The 26,873-nt window shown below is 43.3% G+C and overlaps 1 protein-coding gene across 1 annotated transcript in view; it reads left to right on the forward strand.

The window, feature by feature from the left end:
- LAMA2 (laminin subunit alpha 2) overlaps positions 1-26,873 on the forward strand; it is a 772,405-nt gene that overhangs the window by 573,728 nt on the left and 171,804 nt on the right. The window contains exon 36 of the mRNA XM_044291170.1: positions 919-1,129. Coding sequence (XP_044147105.1) covers positions 919-1,129 — 211 coding nt within the window. The remainder of the gene's footprint in view (positions 1-918; positions 1,130-26,873) is intronic.

The following is a 26,873-nucleotide window of genomic DNA, read 5'->3' on the forward strand; positions in this document are numbered from 1 at the left end:
TATCTCTTACTGTTGTATGGTATGGTGCTAAATCATTAATCTCCAAAAGAAAATGTAACATTTCCCAACCTTCCATAGAGCTGAATGTATTTAACCTAAACTGATAATAGATTATTTCTAAATCTACATGAAGACTCACTATGAAGTGATCCATAAATTTATCTTGAATTTTCATGTTTAGGAAAAGTAGATACAGATCAGACATTTCATCTCATTCACAATGTGTGAGGCTAGGTTCATACCTGAGCATTTTACAGCGTGTTCCTACCCGCAACAGGCAAAAACCAATGTTTCCCTATGGGCATGGTTCTCACCTGAGTGTTTTACAGCGCGTACGAACGCGCTGTAAAACGCTCTACACCCCAAGAAGTACAGGAGCTTCTTTGGGGCGTTTTGTGGCAGTTTTTCATTGGAGGCCTCTGTGGTTAATCACACAAACGCGCGTACTACGCGCGTTTCCAAAATACAAAAACGCCCCAAAATACGCCTCAAAAACGCCCAATAAAAACGCCTGTAAACAGCACTTATCGAATACGCTTAGGTGTGAACCCAGCCTTAATGTCTACAGGAATATAAAAGTATTTATTGCTACCCTGGATAAGCATTTATGTCTAAAGGCCATCTCGAAATGATATTGAAACTATAATTTATAGCTGCCAATGTAGTATAGTAGAATGAAATAAGCCAGCAAAAAATGTATTTATTTTGTTAGCACCCAGTATCGAAAAAGTCTCACAACATAATCCAAATACTCTTACTAGAATAAAGCAATATATTTTTGTACATAAAACTGCTTGAAATATCATACCAGGTGTAATAAATCAAGATGCTTGCTAACATAGTATATGGATTTTGGAAAAAGAGATACTGGTCTATTATTGTCACTTCCACATTTTTTAGCTACTATTTTCATTGCAGGGCAGCAGAAGGTCTTCTCAATAGAGTAAAGAAGCTATTTCAAGATCCTCATAACAAAACTAATGACTTAAATCTTGAGGTGAAGGACAAGTTAAGGCACTTCCAAGACAAACTGGAGGATGTCTTAGACATGCTCCGAGAAGCCCGAGGGAAAATAAGAGAATCCAACCATCTCTCAGCTATCAATAAACACAATATGACTGCTCTGGAGGTAATTGTCTATATTAATACTGGCAAACAAAATGTTCTCATTAATGTTTTATGCAGAAAGAAATTCATTTCACAGTAGTCCTCGGATAATGTACAAATAGGTAACGGTTGACTGCAGACTGTCTTACATACTTACAGTTCTACACGAGTATGCCCAATTACTCTTTGCTGATTTTGCATACACAGATATACAAGCCGGTATGTGTTATAAAACTAATTACGCACAATCAGCAGTGGTTATTAGCTGTCAAAAATACTCTTCCTAAACTGCATGCTCTCAATTTATTTTAATTGCAAATCCTCATTATACTGTGCATTAAGGAATATCTAGCTGACTGATTTGGTGCAAATTTAACTTCTGTGAACATAAATACTCAAAGGCTTTGCAAGATATGCAGATATTTCTGATGAGCACTTTTGCAGATATATTTACTATTCGGATAGATTTGTTCATATTTTTTTCTACCAATTTACCAACTTTTGTTTATGAAAAAAAAAAATTGCATGTGGTTTTTGGTCATTTTTTTTGTAGAAAAAGTGCCAACTAAAGTTGTTAGCTAAAAATCTATGTAAGTTTTGGTGGTGTTTTTTTTCAATTGAGGTGTAGCTTGGGGGGTACAGACTCTCCTTAAGGAGACCAGCGGAATTTGGAGACTTAGTGGTAATGCTCCATGGGAAAATAATGTGCAAAGAGGTATCTCCGAGGGAAAGAGAACCATCTCACTAGTACTACACTTTGGAAATGGCTCCCTATGAGTCAAAGTACAAATATTTAACAAGCCTTGGGACATAAAAAGGGAAAATAGCCAAGCCAGATATACATCCCCAGACAACTGTTTTAGGGTGCTTGCCCCTCATCAGTACAGAGTAGGATTCTGGCTGGCTGAGTGAGCAGCTAGGGGGGTACTGGCTCTCCTTAAGGAGACCAACTGTGTATGGAACATAGTGGCAAGGTTTCATTAGACTTAGTAGCTCTGCTAGGATAATTCCCTCAAGACTGGAACAAAGTCAAATCTGTTGGTCAGCACTCACTGTCCATAAAATGCAGGCACAGTGTGAACGAGGCTGTCTACATTTTCGTATATATACATAATGCACAGGACAGGAGCTGATTCTGTGGAAACTGAAACAAATTCCTGGGCGAGAGTACAAAGGAAGATAAACTAATGCTGCAATAAAGAAGCTTGGCAAAAACACAGGATACAAACATGACATAAATATTGCCCACATCTGCCATCTCACACAATGTTTAATCTTCTTAACCGCATCCTTTTTGTAACTTAACTATATAGCAAATTAATTAACTGACTGAATAGCCGAGCTTTACTAGATTTGTAGAATCACAGAACTCCATGGCAGTGATGTAAAAACAATTCCTCATGGATGAAAATCTTTAAGGAGTAAAATACTGCTATAGTTGTGAAGGATCCTCACATATAAGTATTTTGCACTCACTAGATGCTGTTTTATATTATCCATTCTAGATGTTAGAAATGGATGATAGCCTGAAGCAAATATAACTCTGATGGTGACAAATAGAATATATAATACTCCCTTAGTGCAACCTTTTCTGCTACCCAGACTTTTCACAACCTACAGTATATTCCACTGAATATATTTGGAATAAACTGGGAAGTGAATGGCAAATGGATAGCTGATCAAATATTAATTGATTTTATCATTTTATTTTCAGAAGTAAATAGACACACAGGTATGATATATGCATAATAACTATCATGAGCATGATGGTTATTTGGTTGATTGATTACATGTAAGATTATGCTTAATTACAATTAGTATTTTAGAATTAAAAAAACGCACTGATAAATTGTGAGGCTTGTGGAGAATCTTGCTTTCAATTTGTACCTCAATGTAAAATCAGAACTGAGGGGAGCAGGAGAGAAGACATTTCTTACACTATTGACCAATTGACTATTGATTGGCTAAGAGTGCCTGGTTGGAACACTGGCTAGAAGATCTGGTGGCGCTGCACGTAACGGTGGCAGGAGGAAGCACATTTATTGACTTTTTAGGAGTGCCTCTTCTCTTGACATTTTAGAGTAGAGTATTTTATATAGAACGTTAACCTTTCTCTTATTGTGCATCTGGAAAACACCAATATATTAAATTTGATGGTGTCAACGCCCATTCTGTTCCAGTCTGTATAAGGGCAGCCTGAATTTACTGTGATATTTACTTAGTTTTCCTTTGGGATTACCATTCCCTAAAATGGTGTAACCCAAAATGAATTGTTTTGAAAAAAAAATAAAAAAGCATAAATGCACAATAAACAATTGGAGGAAAGTTAAGGGTGGACACAAATATATATGCAACTGAGGGGGAAAAGACCAACATGCTGGATTTCAGCATTTTTCTTTCTTTCTATAAATGACAACAGCTTAACCCAATTTCCCTATTGAAAAAGGCATGTATATTTTGCTAAGGTTACATATTTAGGAGGATCTGGAAAGATAACTCTCTGAAAAAAAAAAAGCCTGGTCAGTCTTAAAGAAAAGTATTAAATATGTCTTTAGTGGCGCCTGTGACCTGTGACCACCACTGATTGCGAGATTGAAGGGTCCATTGAATGGTCAGAAACCTAAGTTCACCAAAGCTCTATCAATTTCCATTGTTCCGCTCTGCTAGAGGGAATGAACAATGAAAATAATAATACTGGACCCAGCACACAAGTGAACCAAGCAGCACCGAACAGACCCTATCGGCTACATTGTAGTCCATTTGATTTTCAGTCAGGAGTCTGCTGGAAACAAAACTCCTGCATGCGCACCATTATTTTGTTTGCTGGTTTTGAAGGAATATGCAAAGGAAAGCCAGATTGAAGCTTCAGATGCAGATGAAATGCCACCGTTACTTGTAGTGGGGCTGTAAAGAGTCTACAATTCTGCATTGCTTTTAGGAAAAATGTGGGGGCTTAAAGAAAAACTATACAGCAGGATGTAGATTCCCTACACACTCATAAGCTGCCATACAGTGTCCACACACATAGCAAAGCATAGGCCTTAGGGGTATTTTGGCTTCATCCAGGAGCCATATGTGAGCCATATATGAGTGAAAATGTAACATGGTTTGTAAGTCTAAAAAAGAAATCTGTCCTTCCAGTTCAGCCTGTTATCCTGCAAGTTGATCCAGAGAAATACAAAAAAGGTGGGAGACAATTTTTCTAATTTTAGGGGGAAAATCCTTCCCGACTCCAATCAGGCAATCAGAATAAATCCCTGGATCAACGACCTTTCTCCAGAAATCACTAACTATAACTTGCAATATTATTACTAGTTATGAGCGAAGCGAGCTTCAGATGCTACATCCGAAGTCGATTCATTAAAAACAGATTCAGATTAATACTTTATGGAGATTCGTCTCCGTACAGTATTAAAATAAATGGGCTCCGATGAGCTGAAGTCAGTTCTTCGCGAAGTCGGGCGAGACTTCGTTGAATAACTTCAGTAGTTGATTTTTAAAGTGGAAAACCATTTTAAAACTTTAAACCGAACTAGGCTTTGATTCTGAGGTACTAGTCGGAACCAAAGCCGAGTTCAGTTTCAAGTTTTAAAGTGGTTTTCCACTTTAAAAATCAACTACCAAAGTTATTCAATGAGGTCTTATACGACTTCATGAATAACTGACTTCGGCTCATCGATGCCCATACATTTTAATACTGCTCATCACTTATTACATTTCAGAAATACATCCAGGCCCTTCTTGAACTCTTTTAGTGAGTTCACCATTACTATTCTCGTATGTGTTTTTGTAGAAACCTTCTTTCCTCAATAAAAAGTTCAAGGGAGAAATCTCTGTAATGACCCCTGATGTATTAATACATAGTTATTAGATTTCCCCTCAGTCATCTTTTTTTCAAACTAAATAACAGTTATTTTGATAATCTTTCAGGGTACTGTAGTCCACCCATTCCAGTTATTACTTTAGTTGCCCTCCTCTGTACCCTCTACAGCTCTGCTATGTCTGCCTTGTCCACAGGAGCCCAGAACTGTACACATTACTCCATGTGTGGTCTGACTAGTGATTTGTAAAATGTCAGGGCTATGTTCTCATCACGGGCATCTATGCCCCTTTTGATGCAACACATTATCTTATTGGCCTTTTCAGCAGCTGCCTGACACTGGTTTCTACAGCTTAGTTTGCTGTTCACTAAAATTCCTAAGTCCTTTTCCATGTCAGTGTTACCCAGTATTTTACTATTTAGTATGTATGGGTAACTTGCATTTTTCCTTCCCACATGTATAACCTTACATTTATCAGTGTTAAACCTTATCTGCCACTTATCTGCCCAAGCCTCCAATCTTTTCAAATTCATTTGTAGCTGTATACTGTCCACAGTGACGTAGCATGGGTTGCCAGCACCCGGGGCAAGCCATGTATTGCACCCCCGACTACCTGTGGACATGCCCCTTTTTGCACATAACATAGTGGATGTCACCTGCAGTCCTATGTAACACTACAGATAACACATTGAAACTCTCTCATTACAGATAATGTAGTAGATGGGTGTGAGGCCCTAGAATTCAGAACACACACAGTGGGACCTGAAGTCTGGGGCCAGGATGTGGCAGAGGGTGGGCCATATTCTCAATCCACCCCCTAACCCTACCGTGAAACAGATATATGGATGGACATTATTATATACAGTAGAATACAGCATCAAATACCTCATCCATGATATCTCCTGTTATGTAGACTTTCCTCAATGTCTTCATTCTGAGATAATACCTTCTCTACAGAGTTTCATAGAAAACATTTTTAGATTCCTCACTTTACTATCACACGCTACTATCATCTACTAGCATTATACACATGGGGCCATTATATATACTAATGATACAGAGGGGCCATTATATATTATAATGATACAGAGGGGCCATTATATATTATACAAATACAGAGGGGCAATTATATATACTAATACAGAGGGGCTATTATATATACTAATAATACAGAGGGGGCCATTCTCTATACTAATGATACAGAGGGGGCTATTATAGAAACATAGAAACATAGAACGTGTCGGCAGATAAGAACCATTTGGCCCATCTAGTCTGCCCAATATACTAAATACTATGGATAGCCCCTGGCCCTATCTTATATGAAGGATGGCCTTATGCCTATCCCATGCATGCTTAAACTCATCCACTGTATTTGCAGCTACCACTTCTGCAGGAAGGCTATTCCATGCATCCACTACTCTCTCAGTAAAGTAATACTTGATATTACTTTTAAACCTTTGTCCCTCTAATTTTAAACTATGTCCTCTTATAGCAGTTTTTCTTCTTTTAAATATTCTCTCCTCTTTTACCTTGTTGATTCCCTTTATGTATTTAAAAGTTTCTATCATATCCCCTCTGTCTCGTCTTTCTTCCAAGCTATACATGTTAAGGTCCTTTAATCTTTCCTGGTAAGTTTTATCCTGCAATCCATGTACCAGTTTAGTAGCTCTTCTCTGAACTCTCTCCAAAGTATCAATATCCTTCTGGAGATATGGTCTCCAGTACTGAGCACAATACTCCATATGAGGTCTCACTAGTGCTCTGTAGAGCGGCATGAGCACCTCCCTCTTTCTACTGGTAATGCCTCTCCCGATACACCCAAGCATTCTGCTGGCATTTCCTGCTGCTCTATGACATTGTCTGTCTACCTTTAAGTCTTATGAAATAATGATCCCTAAATCCCTTTCCTCAGATACTGAGGTTAGGACTGTATCACTGATTTTATATTCTGCTCTTGGGTTTTTACGTCCCAGGTGCATTATCTTGCACTTATCAACATTAAATTTGAGTTGCCAGATTTTTGACCATTCCTCTAGTTTTCCTAAGTCCTTTTCCATTTGGTGTATCCCTCCAGGAACATCAACCCTGTTACAAATCTTTGTATCATCAGCAAAAAGACACACCTTACCATTGAGGCCTTCTGCAATTTTGCTGATAAAGATATTAAACAATATGGGTCCCAGAACAGATACCTGAGGTACCCCACTGGTAACAAGACCTTGGTCTGAATATACTTCATTGACTACAACCCTCTGTTGGCTGTCCCTCAGCCACTGCCTAATCCATTCAACAATATGGGAGTCCAAGCCCAAAGACTGCACTTTATTGATAAGCCTTCTATGTGGGGCAGTATCAAAAGCCTTACTAAAGTCTAGATAAGCGATATCTACTGCACCTCCTCCATCTATTATTTTAGTCACCCAATCAAAAACAGCTATAAGATTAGTTTGACATGATCTCCCTGAAGTAAACCCATGCTGTTTTTTTGTTTTGTTTTTATTTTGTTTTTATTTATACTAATAATACAGAGGGGGCTATTATATAAACACTAATAATACAGGGGGGCTATTATATATATAAGATATATATAGGAGATATATATATATATATAGGAGATATATATATATATATATATATATATATATATATATATATTAATATAATTAATTTATTTATTAATAATTAATAATTTATTTATTAATAATTAATATATATATATATATATATATATATATATATATTAATAATACAGAGGGGGCTATTATATATACTAATAATACAGAGGGGGCTATTATATATATACTAACAATGCAGAGGGGGCTATTATACAGTACAGACCAAAAGTTTGGACACACCTTCTCATTCAAAGAGTTTTCTTTATTTTCATGACTATGAAAATTGTAGATTCACACTGAAGGCATCAAAACTATGAATTAACACATGTGGAATTATATACATAACAAAAAAGTGTGAAACAACTGAAAATATGTCATATTCTAGGTTCTTCAAAGTAGCCACCTTTTTTTTGCTTTGATTACTGCTTTGCACACTCTTGGCATTCTCTTGATGACCTTCAAGAGGTAGTCACCTGAAATGGTTTTCACTTCACAGGTGTGCCCTGTCAGGTTTAATAAGTGGGATTTCTTGCCTTATAAATGGGGTTGGGACCATCAGTTGCGTTGGGAGAAGTCAGGTGGATACACAGCTGATAGTCCTACTGAATAGACTGTTAGAATTTGTATTATGGCAAGAAAAAAGCAGCTAAGTAAAGAAAAACGAGTGGCCATCATTACTTTAAGAAATTAAAGTCAGTCCGAAAAATTGGGAAAACTTTCAAAGTGTCCCCAAGTGCAGTCACAAAAACCATCAAGCGCTACAAAGAAATTGTCTCACATGCGGACCGCCCCAGGAAAGGAAGACCAAGAGTCACCTCTGCTGCGGAGGAGTTCATCCGAGTCACCAGCCTCAGAAATCGCAGGTTAACAGCAGCTCAGATTAGAGACCAGGTCAATGCCACACAGAGTTCTAGCAGCAGACACATCTCTAGAACTGTTAAGAGGAGACTGTGTGAATCAGGCCTTCATGGTAGAATATCTATAGGCAACAAGCAGAAGAGACTTGTTTGGGCTAAAGAACACAAGGAATGGACATTAGACCAGTGGAAGTCTGTGCTTTGGTCTGATGAGTCCAAATTTGAGATCTTTGGTTCCAACCACCGTGTCTTTGTGTGACGCAGAAAAAGTGAAAGGATGGACTCTACATGCCTGGTTCCCACCGTGAAGCATGGAGGAGGAGGTGTGATGGTGTGGGGGTGCTTTGCTGGTGACACTGTTGGGGATTTATTCAAAATTGAAGGCATACTGAACCAGCATGGCTACCACAGCATCTTCCAGCGGCATGCTATTCCATCCGGTTTGCGTTTAGTTGGACCATCATTTATTTTTCAACAGGACAATGACCCCAAACACACCTCCAGGCTGTGTAAGGGCTATTTGACCATGAAGGAGAGTGATGGGGTGCTGCGCCAGATGACCTGGCCTCCACAGTCACCGGACCTGAACCCAATCGAGATGGTTTGGGGTGAGCTGGGCCGCAGAGTGAAGGCAAAAGGGCCAACAAGTGCTAAGCATCTCTGGGACCTCCTTCAAGACTGTTGGAAGACCATTTTTAGGTGACTTCCTCTTGAAACTCATCAAGAGAATGCCAAGAGTGTGCAAAGCAGTAAAAGGTGGCTACTTTGAAGAACCTAGAATATGACATATTTTCAGTTGTTTCACATATTTTTGTTATGTATATAATTCCACATGTGTTAATTCATAGTTTTAATGCCTTCAGTGTGAATCTACAATTTTCATAGTTATGAAAATAAAGAAAACTCTTTGAATGAGAAGGTGTGTCCAAACTTTTGGTCTGTACTGTATATACTAATACAGAGGGAGCTATTATGTATACTAATAATACTGTGGGGCATTATATATGCTAAAATACAGATCTCTGCTGTCCATATACCAGTAATACCACCAGTATTACCCCTTCATATACCACCTGCCGGCCTGGCCACACTGACCAGGCCGGCAGGCGGTATATGAAGGGGTAATACTGGTAGGCCTGGTATAGGACAGCAGAGATGGCTAGTGTTGATCACGAATATTCGAATTTCGAATTTTTATCGCGAATATAGGTACTTAAAAAATTCTCGAATATTTTGAATATAGTTATATATTCGTAATTTTGAATATTTAATTTTTGTTTTGTTGTTTTTTTTGTATTCGATTTTTTTTTTTTATCAGTACACATGATCCCTCCCTGCTTCTAGCTTGTGGGCCAATAAGAAGGCTGCAATATACTTGTTTTTAGGAGTAGTAGTGTAGGCGATTTTTGCTCTATATTCGTTTTTTCGAATATTCGCTATATTGCTATATATTCTTGTTTTAGAATATTACTAATATTCGAAAAAACATAGTAATAGCAATATAGCGAATATTCAAAAAAACAAATATAGAGCAATTTAGCTTTTCTTTTTTATAGTTCTAATTTTTTTCCAATCTGAACTTAAAAAATTACAACTATTAGACAAAGAAGATTATAGCACTATATTCGCTAAATTTGAAAAAACAAAGTTATAGCAATATAGCGAATATTCGAAAAAAAATGAATATGGAGCAATTTAGCTAATATAGTGCTAGAATCTTCTTTGTCTAATAGTTGTAATTTTTTTCTCATCTGAAGTCCAGATTGGAAAAAAATGACAACTATAAAAAAAGATTATAGCACTATATTAGCTTAATTGCTCTATATTCGTTTTTTTCGAATATTCGCTATATTGCTATATATTCTTGTTTGAGAATATTACGAATATTCAAAAAACTGAGTTATAGCAATATAGCGAATATTCGAAAAAATCGAATATAGAGCAATTTAGCTAATATAGTGCTATAATCTTCTTTGTCTAATAGTTGTAAGTTGAAAAATTTGCAATAAAAATTTGAATCCGAAAATTCTAATTATGAAAATTTGCATATTACACAATCATTACCTTGTCAATTTTTCAAGTCAATTTTTTTTTTTTTAATATTCAACGAATATTCTAAAAAATATTCGCGAGATATCGCGAATTCGAATATGACCCTTGCCGCTCATCACTAGAGATGGCATCCTCTTGGCAGTACTGTCTCTGGTCATCTTTCACCAGCACCCTGACTGCCACCTGCATAGCCTGTGACACTGACTGTCACTAACTGATAGCCAAGCAGCAGGTAGTGAAGTGCCATGAAAGCCAGGCTACGCAGGTGGCAGTCAGGGTCCTGGTGAAGGATGACCAGAGACAGTACTACCCAGAGGTTAACATCTCTGCCCATCTCGACTATACGCCTCAGTCCAGGGGGGCTTAACTTGGTCAGTGTGCTGTGTGAGTAACGGTCTGTGACACTGACTGTGTCACACTCACTGTCCGTGTCGTGGGACGCACAGGTGTTGCTGACGCTGAGTCACACACAGGCTGCACTTGGTCCTGAAGCAGCAGCAATCTTCTCTTAGTTGTTCTTGATCTGCAGTGTCTGGAAGGTGGGTGGAGCCTATATCAGTGCCTCAGTGCCAGTGTGTACAGCCGTGCTGGCACTGGTGATTCATCAGTGCACACGCTCCTTCGGCCAGGCTGAGAGTTTACCGGCACTCCTCGCTCACTCTCTGCGCAGTGCAGCAGAGAAGCAGAGTGAAACCATTAGTGTTTTTGTGCCAGTGGCCAGCCAGCACCACCCTGCAGTCTGGCGCCCAGGGCAACGGCTTCCCCAGACCCCCCACGCTACGCCACTGACTGTCCATACTGTACAGTGAAGTGTCATCTGCAAAAAGTTAACTTTTAAAGGCTTCCTGTTTTTCTATGCTGAAATCCAACACAATTTTCAGATATAAATATATGACAGGCATGCAGAGTTTTAATAAATCTGTGTGAATAATGCCTAAGGCGGTGTGCTTGATGGCTTGAGCGAAATTTTAAAATGAAGATACTAAGGGTTGAAAGAGAATAGTTTCTTGCTCTAGAAAACTAGAGCAAAAGCAATTTGCAGTTGAAAGACTGCATTCAATAAAATTAAAGGGGCTGTGCAGCCTGTTTGTATTGATGACCTATCCTCAGGATTGGTCATCATCATCTAATCAACATCAGTCCGACATGGCCGATCAGCTGTTTGAAGACGAAGCACTGCTTCCTCTTAATTATACTGCCTGTTTTTTTTTCTGAAGTGCAATTACAAGTACTTGAAAAGGGCAAGTAGTTGTAATTACACTGCGCCTTCACTACAGGGGAGGCGACGCATAGTGTAATGAAGCGGTAGCAGCACTTGCATGGAGCAACGCCTCCTCTTCAAACAGCTGATCAGCAGGTGTGCCGGGTGTCAGACAACACCAATCTGATACTGATGACCTATCTTGAGGGAAGGTCATCAGTATAAACAGGCTGCACAACCCCTTTAAGAATTTGGAAGCGCTGTCATGTTTTCACTGTTTGCAGAAAGAACACTATACATAATAGCATAGCAACATAGTTTGTAAGGCTGCACACACCTTTGCGCTGCAATCTGCTCCATAATTGACCCCCAAAGTTCAGACCCGAAGACCATTTCTTATTAGCTTGTTTACATTGGATGCTTTGAGCCTTTTTCAGTTTATTGCAAGCCTGAGCAAACTTTGCACAGATCATCAATGATAGCATCCAGCGGAATTCAGAGCTGGACCCAGAGAAAGAAGAAAAACACAGATTAAAGCCATAATTACAATAAAAGGTGAAATGCCATTAGAGGAGCTGACACTGTTAATATTGAAACCTGCTAGAGGCAAAAACCTGTCCGGCTGCAGAGTTTGTACAGGTAGTCATCAATGGCATGTTGCTGCTGGAGCAGCCTATCAAGCATATACAGACGTGGACAAAATTGTTGGTACCCTTTGGTCAATGAAAGAAAAAGTCACAATGGTCACAGAAATAACTTTAATCTGACAAAAGTAATAATAAATTAAAATTCTATAAATGTTAACCAATGAAAGTCAGACATTGTTTTTCAACCATGCTTCAACAGAATTATGTAAAAAAATAAACTCATGAAACAGGCATGGACAAAAATGATGGTACCCCTAGAAAACACAGAACATAATGTGACCAAAGGGACATGTTAATTCAAGGTGTGTCCACTAATTAGCATCACAGGTGTCTACAACCTTGTAATCAGCCATTGGGCCTATATATATGGCTCCAGGTAATCACTGTGTTGTTTGGTGATATGGTGTGTACCACACTCGACATGGACCAGAGGAAGCAAAGGAAAGAGCTGTCTCAAGAGATCAGAAAGAAAATTATAGACAAGCATGTTAAAGGTAAAGGCTATAAGACCATCTCCAAGCAACTAGATGTTCCTGTGAGTACAGTTGCACATATTATTCATAAGTTTAAGATCCATGGGACTGTAGCCAACCTCCCTGGACGTGGCCGCAGGAGGAAAATTGATGACAAATCTAAGAGACGGATAATCCGAATGGTAACAAAAGAGCCTAGAAAGACTTCTAAAGAGATTCAAGGTGAACTTCATGCTCAAGGAACATCAGTGTCAGATCGCACCATCCGTCGTTGTTTGAGCCAAAGTGGACTACATGGGAGACGACCAAGGAGGACACCATTGTTGAAAACGAATCATAAAAAAGCAAGACTGGAATATGCCAAACTACATGTTGACAAGCCACAAAGCTTCTGGGAGAATGTCCTGTGGACAGATGAGACAAAAATCGAAGTTTTTGCCAAGGCACATCAGCTGTATGTTCACAGACGAAAAAATGAAGCATATCAAGAAAAGAACACTGTCCCTACTGTGAAACATGGAGGAGGCTCTGTTATGTTCTGGGGCTGCTTTGCTGCGTCTGGCACAGGGTGTCTTGAATCTGTGCAGGGTACAATGAAATCTCAAGACTATCAAGGAATTCTAGAGAGAAATGTACTAGCCAGTGTCAGAAAGCTTGGTCTCAGTCGCAGGTCATGGGTCTTGCAACAGGACAATGACCCAAAACACACCGCTAAAAACACCCAAGAATGGCTAAGAGGAAAAAATTGGACTATTCTAAAGTGGCCTTCTATGAGCCCTGACCTCAATCCTATTGAGCATCTTTGGAAGGAGCTGAAACATGCAGTCTGGAAAAGGCACCCTTCAAACCGGACACAACTGGAGCAGTTTGCTCATGAGGAGTGGGCCAAAATACCTGCTGAGAGGTGCAGATGTCTCATTGACAGTTACAGGAAGCGTTTGATTGCAGTGATTGCCTCAAAAGGTTGCGCAACAAAATATTAAGTTAGGGGTACCATCATTTTTGTCCATGCCTGTTTCATGAGTTTATTTTTTTACATAATTCTGTTGAAGCATGGTTGAAAAACAATGTCTGACTTTCATTGGTTAACATTTATAGAATTTTAATTTATTATTACTTTTGTCAGATTAAAGTTATTTCTGTGACCATTGTGACTTTTTCTTTCATTGACCAAAGGGTACCAACAATTTTGTCCACGTCTGTACTTGTTGCAGTTCCAGTGCGTCGGGCTGTCACAAATCAGACGTCTGACAGGCAGGTGGTGTCGCTGCTGAACGTCAGCAAGGTATGCTGGCCATGTACCATGGCCATGGTAAGGGAGAAAAAAACTGTAATTTCAATTATTAATTGTTAATCTGGATTTTTTTCTATTGTTAAAGTTGATGTGTTTCATGTACAAATGTATATGTTCTTATGAAACTGAAATAAAAAGATTTATAAAAAAAAAAAAAAAAGATCTTCTAAAATGGGCAGAGATTTTCCTGGCCTGCCGCAAGACATCCTGGACCCTGGGGTATTTGGCAACGAATCGCTGCACGACTAAGTTCAGGACGTGTGCAATGCACAACACGTGTGTCATTTTGCCCTGTTTTAGCGCGCTCAGCAGATTGGCACCCTTGACGCACACCACTTTACCAACTGTCACATTGAGCAGGGTTAGTCACTGATCGGCCTGTGACTACAGAGCTGAAAGCAGTGCAGGACCGGTGTGGCTATTGGATTCAACTCACAACAGCCGCAGCACAGCATGGCAACATCTCAACTGGCACATCAAATAGATTCTGGGGAGCTTGAGGGGTGCAGCAGAAGAGGCGGTAGCAGTGGAAAAGGAGGAGTCAGTCAAGGAGGAGACAGAAGATGGAGTAGGAGGAGAAGAAGAGGCAGGTCTGCATGCAATCCATTACATGCTTCGTGGCCGTCAAAAGGTTCACTCATTGAATAGTAAAAGTTATGTACCTTCACTGCCCATGTTTGCTAGACCACATGTCTGTGGTCAGATGTATCTTGGCACCGACAGTGTGTGCCAGAGATATATTTAATTGTGGCTAAACAGGGCCATATAGCTCTGGGATGCCCTTCAAGGAAGAAATATTTCCTTCTGGGGACCTTCCATTAAGGTATGCCAATGGCTACAAATTTTCTAAAGGCCTCTGAATCCACCAGTTTACATGGCAGTAGTTGGCGGACTAGCAGTTCCGACAAGCCAGCGGTCAGCCGTTGGGCAAGAGGGTTATCCGGCGTCATCAACTTTTTATGCTCGAACATTTGGGCCATGGAAGCTTGCCTTCTGCCAGATGAACGCGACGATGGCACAGTGGAGTAAAGGACAAATGGGAGGAGAGATGAGAAGGAGAAGAGGCAGGACGTGGAGTACTGGGAATGTGGCTTTGTGGGTTCTGACGGCATTGCTCCCACTGGGCTCGTTGATGGGAGGCCAGGTGCCTTGTTAAGGCGGTCGTCCCTAGTTGAGTGTTGGGCTTACCGCGACTTATGAGTTGACAGCACAGGCTGCAGATGGCAAAACTATTGTCAGCAGCTGACCAGTTAAAAAAAGCCCACACTGCGGAGACATGTGCTGGCATCCTGGGAGCATAAGATGTGACCATGCATGGTGGATGGTTCGCTCCAGATACATTTGCAGTCCGCTTTTTGCCTCCTGTGCACTGTGAGTTCTGCCTGCTTCTCCTCCTCCTCCTCCCTATCTGCTAATCTGTCTATCCCTCTGAACTCTCCTCCTCTTCCTCTCTTGTGGGCACCCATGTGACGTCCATCGACACATCATCATCATCACCTTCACCGCCACTAGCATTAGAGATCTCTGAGTAGGCAGCAACAGCAGGGACCACCCTTCTTGGGTTGATCTGGGTTCTGTCATCAGACCGCTGGGTGGCAGCCATTGCTACGTACCCCCTCTTCCTGATCTGATGCCAAGAATGGCTACGCATCGGAAAGGTCTGGGAATTGATGGGAAAATAATTCCTCTAATTCAAGTGGAGGGGCTATGGTGGTGTGGGGGTGGTGTCTTTGGGGGTGTACACAGCAGAGAGTGAGGAGGGTGCAGATACAGAGGATGAGGAGGGTGCAGAAGGGGAAGGCTGAGTGAGCCACTCAACCAACGCTGGTGCGTTCTTTGACGGAATCACACGCACCTTCTCCAACTTCCCACTTAGGCTCCGGCCTGGTGTACCTGCCCGATCCCTACCACCACTGCAGAACGTCCTGCCTTTTCCTCTACCTGTCATTTTCAAAATGACCCTGTACCAAAGTCCCTAGAGAAGAGCAGTATTTGTGGAAGCAGGTATATTGCAGGTCTCAATCAGTATTTGGTGGAAGCCAGTATATAGCACCCCTCAATCTGTAATTTGTGGAAGCAGTTAAATCAAACCCCTTAATCTGTATTTTGTGGAAGCAGGTATATTGCACCCCTCAATCAGTATTTTGTGGAAGCAGGTATATCGCACTCCTTAATCAGTATTTTGTGGAAGCAGGTATATCGCACCCCTCAATCAGTATTTTGTGGAAGCAGGTATATAGAAGCCCTTAATCAGTATTTTGTAGAAGCAGGTATATTGCACCCCTCAATCAGTATTTTGTGGAAGCCGGTTTATCGCAGGCCTCAATCAATATTTGGTGGAAGCAGGGATATCACACCACTCAATCAGTATTTTATAGAAGCAGGTATATAGAACCCCATAATCAGTATTTTGTAGAAGCAGGTATATCCCACCATCAATCAGTATTTTGTGGAAACAGGTATATAGAACAACTAAATCAATATTTGGTGGAAGCAGGTATATCACTCCCCTCAATCAATATTTAATGGAAGCAGGTATATCCAACCCCTTAATCAGTATTTTGTGGTAGCAGGTATATCGCACCCCTCGATCAGTATTTTTCAGAAGCAGGTATTTCGCACCCCTCAATCAGTATCTTGTGGAAGCAGGTATATAGAACACCTGAATCAATAATTGGTGGAAGCAGGTATATCACACCACTCAATCTGTATTTTGAGGAAGCAGGTATATTGCACCCCTCAATCAGTATTTGGTGGAAGCAGGTATATTGCACCCATCAATCAGTATTTTGTAGAAGTAGGTATATATAACCCCTTTATCAGTATTTTTCAGAAGCAGGTATATCGCATCCCTCAAACTGTATTTTGTGAAAACTGGTATATAGAACACCTGAATCAATATTTGGTGGAAGCAGGTATATTGCACCCCTCAATCTGTATTTTGAGGAAGCAGGTATATCACATCCCTCAATCAGTATTTTGTTGAAGCCGGTGTATCACAGGCCTCAATCAGTATTTGGTGGAAGCAGGTATATTTCACCCCTCAAATAGTATTTTGTGGAAACAGATATATAGAACCCCTGAATCAATATTTGGTGGGAGCAGGTATATCGCACCCCTCAATCATTTTTTTGGGGGGAAACAGGTATATCACACCCATTGCAAATAGTTGTTCCAATAACACTTGTCCCTCTATATACCTGTGGGATCGCAGCAGAAACGCACACAACTGCTGCACAATAAAAATGCACTATAATATACTTTCTATGTTAGAAAGCATATTATAAGTATATCACACCCCTCAATCATTTTTTTTTTTTTTGGGGGGTAACAGGTAAATCACAACAGTTCCAATTAGTTATTCCAATTGAGTTTGTCCCTCTATATAGCTTCAGTATCGCAGCTGAACTGCACAGTTGTAATACAAATGCACTGTAATATATAAGTTTATTATAAGTATATCACACCCCTCAGTATATCACACCTATCAATAGCATACACATACCAGTCCTTAAAAAGACTTTTGTGGCCCTATTAGCTAGCGTTTGGTGTCCCTAACAGTGTGTCCCTGCTCCACACTGCAACCTTTCCCTACACTGGCAAAACACAGAATGTAAAATGGCTGCCAGATCGAGTTCTGTTATAGGGTGGGGGTGTGTCCATGTGCTAAGACATCTCAATTGGATGTCCTGTCCCACCTGATGGATGTGTCATGGATCAAAGTTCAGCGCAATGCAAAAAAATATGGCGCATGCAAACATCGCCAAATGTTTGCATGTTCGGCGAATCGCGAAGGAGCAAAGTTTGCCAGGCAAACTGCAAGGCCATCTCTACCCTCCACCTACCTTTAGCTTTGTCATTGGTGCTAATGTGGACCATGGCTTCTGGGTCTTTACCAGCTCCTCCCAGTAATCTATCAACCCAATCCATGATATGTCAAATTTGAGTGCCAGGAAGACAACACATCATTCAACTGATTGCCCTATCTGTACCCCTAATAATAGATTTCACATTCATGTAAATCTATTCTAAAATGTTATACAGCTGAAGGTATAAGATTTGTCATTGCTAAAATACTTCAAACAAGTGAAACTACTCACAAATGTATTGCAGACTTGTAGCTTTTGCATTTTCCATGTCAGGTCAGAATTGAGTCAAACTTTGACTTGGTTGAGATCCCAGGCATACAGCAGTCTACGCATAACGGATCCGTCTGGTTTCCGTTATGCAGGAGATGATGGATCCGTTATGCTGGCCATAGACTTCTATTATGATGGAATGCATAACGGAAAGCCTCTAAAGGCATACTGTTATGCCGTCCATCCTTAAAGGGAACCTGTCATTGGGATTTTGTGTATAGAGCTGAGGACATGGGTTGCTAGATGGCCGCTAGCACATGCACAGTACCCAGTCCCCAGAGCTCTGTGTGACTCATCTCAGTGACAGGACTCATCTCAGTTTAATTTGCATATGTATAAAATCTCTTTTCTTACACAATAAAAGCACACAGAGCTCTGGGGACTGGTTATTGCGCATGTGCTAGCGGCCATCTAGCAACCCATGTCCTCAGCTCTATACCCAAAATCCTGGTGACAGGTTCCCTTTAAATTGTGTTATGGTCCATGGTAACGGAATCCATAACGCAATTCAGAGTAAACTCGAACCCAAACACTGAAGTTCGCTCTTCCCTATAAATGAGCCATAATCCAGGTCTAAGCTGACTTTTAGCTCTTAAATAGAGTTGAGCGAACACCTGGATGTTCGGGTTCGAGAAGTTCGGCCGAACATCCCGGAAATGTTCGGGTTCGGGATCCGAACCCGATCCGAACTTCGTCCCGAACCCGAACCCCATTGAAGTCAATGGGGACCCGAACTTTTCGGCACTAAAAAGGCTGTAAAACAGCCCAGGAAAGAGCTAGAGGGCTGCAAAAGGCAGCAACATGTAGGTAAATCCCCTGCAAACAAATGTGGATAGGGAAATGAATTAAAATAAAAATTAAATAAATAAAAATTAACCAAAATCAATTGGAGAGAGGTTCCATAGCAGAGAATCTGGCTTCCCGTCACCCACCACTGGAACAGTCCATTCTCAGATATTTAGGCCCCGGCACCCAGGCAGAGGAGAGAGGTCCCGTAACAGAGAATCTGTCTTCATGTCAGCAGAGAATTAGTCTGCATGTCATAGCAGAGAATGAGGCTTCACGTCAGCCACCACTGCAACAGTCCATTGGCATATATTTAGGCCCAGCACCCAGGCAGAGGAGGGAGGTCCCGTAACAGAGAATCTGTCTTCATGTCAGCAGAGAATTAGTCTGCATGTCATAGCAGAGAATGAGGCTTCACGTCAGCCACCACTGCAACAGTCCATTGGCATATATTTAGGCCCAGCACACACACAGGCAGAGGAGAGAGGTCCCGTAACAGAGAATCTGGCTTCATGTCAGCAGAGAATCAGTCTGCATGTCATAGCAGAGAATGAGGCTTCACGTCAGCCACCACTGCAACAGTCCATTGGCATATATTTAGGCCCAGCACACACACAGGCAGAGGAGAGAGGTCCCGTAACAGAGAATCTGGCTTCATGTCAGCAGAGAATCAGTCTGCATGTCATAGCAGAGAATGAGGCTTCACGTCAGCCACCACTGCAACAGTCCATTGGCATATATTTAGGCCCAGCACCCAGGCAGAGGAGGGAGGTCCCGTAACAGAGAATCTGTCTTCATGTCAGCAGAGAATTAGTCTGCATGTCATAGCAGAGAATGAGGCTTCACGTCAGCCACCACTGCAACAGTCCATTGGCATATATTTAGGCCCAGCACACACACAGGCAGAGGAGAGAGGTCCCGTAACAGAGAATCTGGCTTCATGTCAGCAGAGAATCAGTCTGCATGTCATAGCAGAGAATGAGGCTTCACGTCAGCCACCACTGCAACAGTCCATTGGCATATATTTAGGCCCAGCACACACACAGGCAGAGGAGAGAGGTCCCGTAACAGAGAATCTGGCTTCATGTCAGCAGAGAATCAGTCTGCATGTCATAGCAGAGAATGAGGCTTCACGTCAGCCACCACTGCAACAGTCCATTGGCATATATTTAGGCCCAGCACCCAGGCAGAGGAGGGAGGTCCCGTAACAGAGAATCTGTCTTCATGTCAGCAGAGAATTAGTCTGCATGTCATAGCAGAGAATGAGGCTTCACGTCAGCCACCACTGCAACAGTCCATTGGCATATATTTAGGCCCAGCACCCAGGCAGAGGAGGGAGGTCCCGTAACAGAGAATCTGTCTTCATGTCAGCAGAGAATTAGTCTGCATGTCATAGCAGAGAATGAGGCTTCACGTCAGCCACCACTGGAACAGTCCATTCTCAGATATTTAGGCCCCGGCACCCAGGCAGAGGAGAGAGGTCCCGTAACAGAGAATCTGTCTTCATGTCAGCAGAGAATTAGTCTGCATGTCATAGCAGAGAATGAGGCTTCACGTCAGCCACCACTGCAACAGTCCATTGGCATATATTTAGGCCCAGCACCCAGGCAGAGGAGAGAGGTCCCGTAACAGACAATCTGGCTTCATGTCAGCAGAGAATCAGTCTTCATATCATAGCAGAGAATCAGGCTTCACGTCACCCACCACTGTAAGAGTCAATTTTCATAAATTTAGGCCCAGAACCCAGGCAGAGGAGAAAGGTCCCGTAACAGACAATCTGGCTTCATGTCAGCAGAGAATCAGTCTTCATATCATAGCAGAGAATCAGGCTTCACGTCACCCACCACTGTAAGAGTCAATTTTCATAAATTTAGGCCCAGAACCCAGGCAGAGGAGAAAGGTCCCGTAACAGACAATCTGGCTTCATGTCAGCAGAGAATCAGTCTTCATATCATAGCAGAGAATCAGGCTTCACGTCACCCACCACTGTAAGAGTCAATTTTCATAAATTTAGGCCCAGAACCCAGGCAGAGGAGAAAGGTCCCGTAACAGACAATCTGGCTTCATGTCAGCAGAGAATCAGTCTTCATATCATAGCAGAGAATCAGGCTTCACGTCACCCACCACTGTAAGAGTCAATTTTCATAAATTTAGGCCCAGAACCCAGGCAGAGGAGAAAGGTCCCGTAACAGACAATCTGGCTTCATGTCAGCAGAGAATCAGTCTTCATATCATAGCAGAGAATCAGGCTTCACGTCACCCACCACTGTAAGAGTCAATTTTCATAAATTTAGGCCCAGAACCCAGGCAGAGGAGAAAGGTCCCGTAACAGACAATCTGGCTTCATGTCAGCAGAGAATCAGTCTTCATATCATAGCAGAGAATCAGGCTTCACGTCACCCACCACTGTAAGAGTCAATTTTCATAAATTTAGGCCCAGAACCCAGGCAGAGGAGAAAGGTCCCGTAACAGACAATCTGGCTTCATGTCAGCAGAGAATCAGTCTTCATATCATAGCAGAGAATCAGGCTTCACGTCACCCACCACTGTAAGAGTCAATTTTCATAAATTTAGGCCCAGAACCCAGGTAGAGGAGAAAGGTCCCGTAACAGACAATCTGGCTTCATGACAGCAGAGAATCAGTCTGCATGTCATAGCAGAGAATCAGGCTTCACGTCAGCCACCACTGCAACAGTCCATTGTCATAAATTTAGGCCCAGCACCCAGGCAGAGGAGAGAGGTCCCGTAACAGACAATCTGGCTTCATGTCAGCAGAGAATCAGTCTTCATATCATAGCAGAGAATCAGGCTTCACGTCACCCACCACTGTAAGAGTCAATTTTCATAAATTTAGGCCCAGAACCCAGGCAGAGGAGAAAGGTCCCGTAACAGACAATCTGGCTTCATGTCAGCAGAGAATCAGTCTTCATATCATAGCAGAGAATCAGGCTTCACGTCACCCACCACTGTAAGAGTCAATTTTCATAAATTTAGGCCCAGAACCCAGGCAGAGGAGAAAGGTCCCGTAACAGACAATCTGGCTTCATGTCAGCAGAGAATCAGTCTTCATATCATAGCAGAGAATCAGGCTTCACGTCACCCACCACTGTAAGAGTCAATTTTCATAAATTTAGGCCCAGAACCCAGGTAGAGGAGAAAGGTCCCGTAACAGACAATCTGGCTTCATGACAGCAGAGAATCAGTCTGCATGTCATAGCAGAGAATCAGGCTTCACGTCAGCCACCACTGCAACAGTCCATTGTCATAAATTTAGGCCCAGCACCCAGGCAGAGGAGAGAGGTCCCGTAACAGACAATCTGGCTTCATGTCAGCAGAGAATTAGTCTGCATGTCATAGCAGAGAATCAGGCTTCATGTCAGCCACCACTGCAACAGTCCATTGGCATATATTTAGGCCTAGCACACAGGCAGAGGAGAGGTTCATTCAACTTTGGGTAGCATCGCAATATAATGGTAAAATGAAAATAAAAATAGGATTGAATGAGGAAGTGCCCTGGAGTCCAATAATATATGGTTATGGGGAGGTAGTTAATGTCTAATCTGGACAAGGGACGGACAGGTCCTGTGGGATCCATGCCTGGTTCATTTTTATGAACGTCAGCTTGTCCACATTGGCTGTAGACAGGCGGCTGCGTTTGTCTGTAATGACGCCCCCTGCCGTGCTGAATACACGTTCAGACAAAACGCTGGCTGCCGGGCAGGCCAGCACCTCCAAGGCATAAAAGGCTAGCTCTGGCCACGTGGACAATTTAGAGACCCAGAAGTTGAATGGGGCCGAACCATCAGTCAGTACGTGGAGGGGTGTGCACACGTACTGTTCCACCATGTTAGTAAAATGTTGCCTCCTGCTAACACGTTGCGTATCAGGTGGTGGTGCAGTTAGCTGTGGCGTGTTGACAAAAGTTTTCCACATCTCTGCCATGCTAACCCTGCCCTCAGAGGAGCTGGCCGTGACACAGCTGCCTTGGCGACCTCTTGCTCCTCCTCTGCCTTGGCCTTGGGCTTCCACTTGTTCCCCTGTGACATTTGGGAATGCTCTCAGTAGCGCGTCTACCAACGTGCGCTTGTACTCGCGCATCTTCCTATCACGCTCCAGTGCAGGAAGTAAGGTGGGCACATTGTCTTTGTAGCGTGGATCCAGCAGGGTGGCAACCCAGTAGTCCGCACAGGTTAAAATGTGGGCAACTCTGCTGTCGTTGCGCAGGCACTGCAGCATGTAGTCGCTCATGTGTGCCAGGCTGCCCAGGGGTAAGGACAAGCTGTCCTCTGTGGGAGGCGTATCGTCATCGTCCTGCCTTTCCCCCCAGCCACGCACCAGTGATGGACCCGAGCTGCGTTGGGTGCCACCCCGCTGTGACCATGCTTCATCCTCATCCTCCTCCACCTCCTCCTCATCCTCGTCCTCCTCGTCCTCCAGTAGTGGGCCCTGGCTGGCCACATTTGTACCTGGCCTCTGCTGTTGCAAAAAACCTCCCTCTGAGTCACTTCGAAGAGACTGGCCTGAAAGTGCTAAAAATGACCCCTCTTCCTCATCCTCCTCCTCCTCCTCCTGGGCCACCTCCTGTTCCATCATCGCCCTAAGTGTTTTCTCAAGGAGACATAGAAGTGGTATTGTAACGCTGATAACGGTGTCATCGCCACTGGCCATGTTGGTGGAGTACTCGAAACAGCGCAACAGGGCACACAGGTCTCGCATGGAGGCCCAGTCATTGGTGGTGAAGTGGTGCTGTTCTGTAGTGCGACTGACCCGTGCGTGCTGCAGCTGAAACTCCACTATGGCCTGCTGCTGCTCGCACAGTCTGTCCAGCATGTGCAAGGTGGAGTTCCACCTGGTGGGCACGTCGCATATGAGGCGGTGAGCGGGAAGGCCGAAGTTACGCTGTAGCGCAGACAGGCGAGCAGCAGCAGGATGTGAACGCCGGAAGCGCGAACAGACGGCCCGCACTTTATGCAGCAGCTCTGACATGTCGGGGTAGTTGTGAATGAACTTCTGCACCACCAAATTCAGCACATGCGCCAAGCAAGGGATGTGCGTCAAATTGGCTAGTCCCAGAGCTGCAACGAGATTTCGCCCATTATCACACACCACCAGGCCGGGCTTGAGGCTCACCGGCAGCAACCACTCGTCGGTCTGTTGTTCTATACCCCGCCACAACTCCTGTGCGGTGTGGGGCCTGTCCCCCAAACATATGAGTTTCAGAATGGCCTGCTGACGTTTACCCCGGGCTGTGCTGAAGTTGGTGGTGAAGGTGTGTGGCTGACTGGATGAGCAGGTGGAAGAAGAGGAGGAGGAAGCCGAGAAGGAGGAGGTGGCAACAGGAGGCAAAGAATGTTGCCCTGCGATCCTTGGCGGCGGAAGGACGTGCGCCAAACAGCTCTCCGCCTGGGGCCCAGCTGCCACTACATTTACCCAGTGTGCAGTTAGGGAGATATAGCGTCCCTGGCCGTGCTTACTGGTCCACGTATCTGTGGTTAGGTGGACCTTGCTACAGATGGCGTTGCGCAGTGCACACTTGATTTTATCGGATACTTGGTTGTGCAGGGAAGGCACGGCTCTCTTGGAGAAGTAGTGCCGGCTGGGAACAACATACTGTGGGACAGCAAGCGACATGAGCTGTTTGAAGCTGTCTGTGTCCACCAGCCTAAATGACAGCATTTCATAGGCCAGTAGTTTAGAAATGCTGGCATTCAGGGCCAGGGATCGAGGGTGGCTAGGTGGGAATTTACGCTTTCTATCAAATGTTTGTGAGATGGAGAGCTGAACGCTGGCGTGTGACATGGTTGAGACGCTTGGTGACGGAGGTGGTGGTGGTGGTGTTGGTGGTACATCCCCTGTTTGCTGGGCGGCAGGTGCCAACGTTCCTCCAGAGGCGGAGGAAGAGGCCGAGGCGGCAGCAGCAGAATAGGCCGAGGCGGCAGCAGCAGAAGAGGTAGCAGGGGGAGCCTGAGTGACTTCCTTGGTTTTAAGGTGTTTACTCCACTGCAGTTCATGCTTTGCATGCAGGTGCCTGGTCATGCAGGTTGTGCTCAGGTTCAGAACGTTAATGCCTCGCTTCAGGCTCTGATGGCACAGCGTGCAAACCACTCGGGTCTTGTCGTCAGCACATTGTTTGAAGAAGTGCCATGCCAGGGAACTCCTTGAAGCTGCCTTTGGGGTGCTCGGTCCCAGATGGCGGCGGTCAGTAGCAGGCGGAGTCTCTTGGCGGCGGGTGTTCTGCTTTTGCCCACTGCTCCCTCTTTTGCTACGCTGTTGGCTCGGTCTCACCACTGCCTCTTCCTCCGAACTGTGAAAGTCAGTGGCACGACCTTCATTCCATGTGGGGTCTAGGACCTCATCGTCCCCTGCATCGTCTTCCACCCAGTCTTGATCCCTGACCTCCTGTTCAGTCTGCACACTGCAGAAAGACGCAGCAGTTGGCACCTGTGTTTCGTCATCATCAGAGACATGCTGAGGTGGTATTCCCATGTCCTCATCATCAGGAAACATAAGTGGTTGTGCGTCAGTGCATTCTATGTCTTTCACCGCTGGGGAAGGGCTAGGTGGATGCCCTTGGGAAACCCTGCCAGCGGAGTCTTCAAACAGCATAAGAGACTGCTGCATAACTTGAGGCTGAGACAGTTTCCCTGGTATGCATGGGGGTGATGTGACAGACTGATGGGGTTGGTTTTCAGGCGCCATCTGTGCGCTTTCTGCAGAAGACTGGGTGGGAGATAATGTGAACGTGCTGGATCCACTGTCGGCCACCCAATTGACTAATGCCTGTACCTGCTCAGGCCTTACCATCCTTAGAACGGCATTGGGCCCCACCATATATCGCTGTAAATTCTGGCGGCTACTGGGACCTGAAGTAGTTGGTACACTAGGACGTGTGGATGTGGCAGAACGGCCACGTCCTCTCCCAGCACCAGAGGGTCCACTAACACCACCACGACCATGTCCACGTCCGCGTCCCTTACTAGATGTTTTTCTCATTGTTATGGTTCACCACAACAACAAATATATTATTTGGCCCAATGTATTGTATTCAAATTCAGCGGGATATAAATTTGAGGCCTAGTATTTAGGCGCTGGGTGACCGGTATGGATTTAGTGACAGAATTAGACTTGGAAATGCACAGAAGCGTGTGTGTGTGAAGTTATTCTGAATGACCCAATGTGCACCTTGAATATTATATACCCTTTTAGGGATAGATTTCAAATAGCTCTGATATAGCAGAAACCACTAAATTATGAAATTGCTAAATTGGGAATTGTACTTCAACCCAGAACAAAAAATGTGCTTTGACGGACACTAAATATCTTGCCCAGCAACAACAGTACAACGGTGGGTAACGAGAGATTTAGAGGGAATTAAATTTGAGGCCTAGTATTTAGGCGCTGGGTCACCGGTATGGATTTAGTGACAGAATTAGACTTGGAAATACACAGTAGCGGGTGTGTGTGAAGTTATTCTGAATGACCCTATGTGCACCTTCAATATTATATACCCTTTTTGGGATAGATTTCAAATAGCTCTGATATAGCAGAAACCACTAAATTATGAAATTGCTAAATTGGGAATTGTACTTCAACCCAGAACAAAAAATGTGCTTTGACGGACACTAAATATCTTGCCCAGCAACAACAGTACAGCGGTGGGTAACGAGAGATTTAGAGGGAATTAAATTTGAGGCCTAGTATTTAGGCGCTGGGTCACCGGTATGGATTTAGTGACAGAATTAGACTTGGAAATGCACAGAAGCGTGTGTGTGAAGTTATTCTGAATGACCCAATGTGCACCTTCAATATTATATACCCTTTTTGGGATAGATTTCAAATAGCTCTGATATAGCAGGAACCACTAAATTATGAAATTGCTAA

Source organism: Bufo gargarizans, chromosome 4 (assembly GCF_014858855.1).
Source record: "Bufo gargarizans isolate SCDJY-AF-19 chromosome 4, ASM1485885v1, whole genome shotgun sequence".
NCBI lineage: Eukaryota > Metazoa > Chordata > Amphibia > Anura > Bufonidae > Bufo > Bufo gargarizans.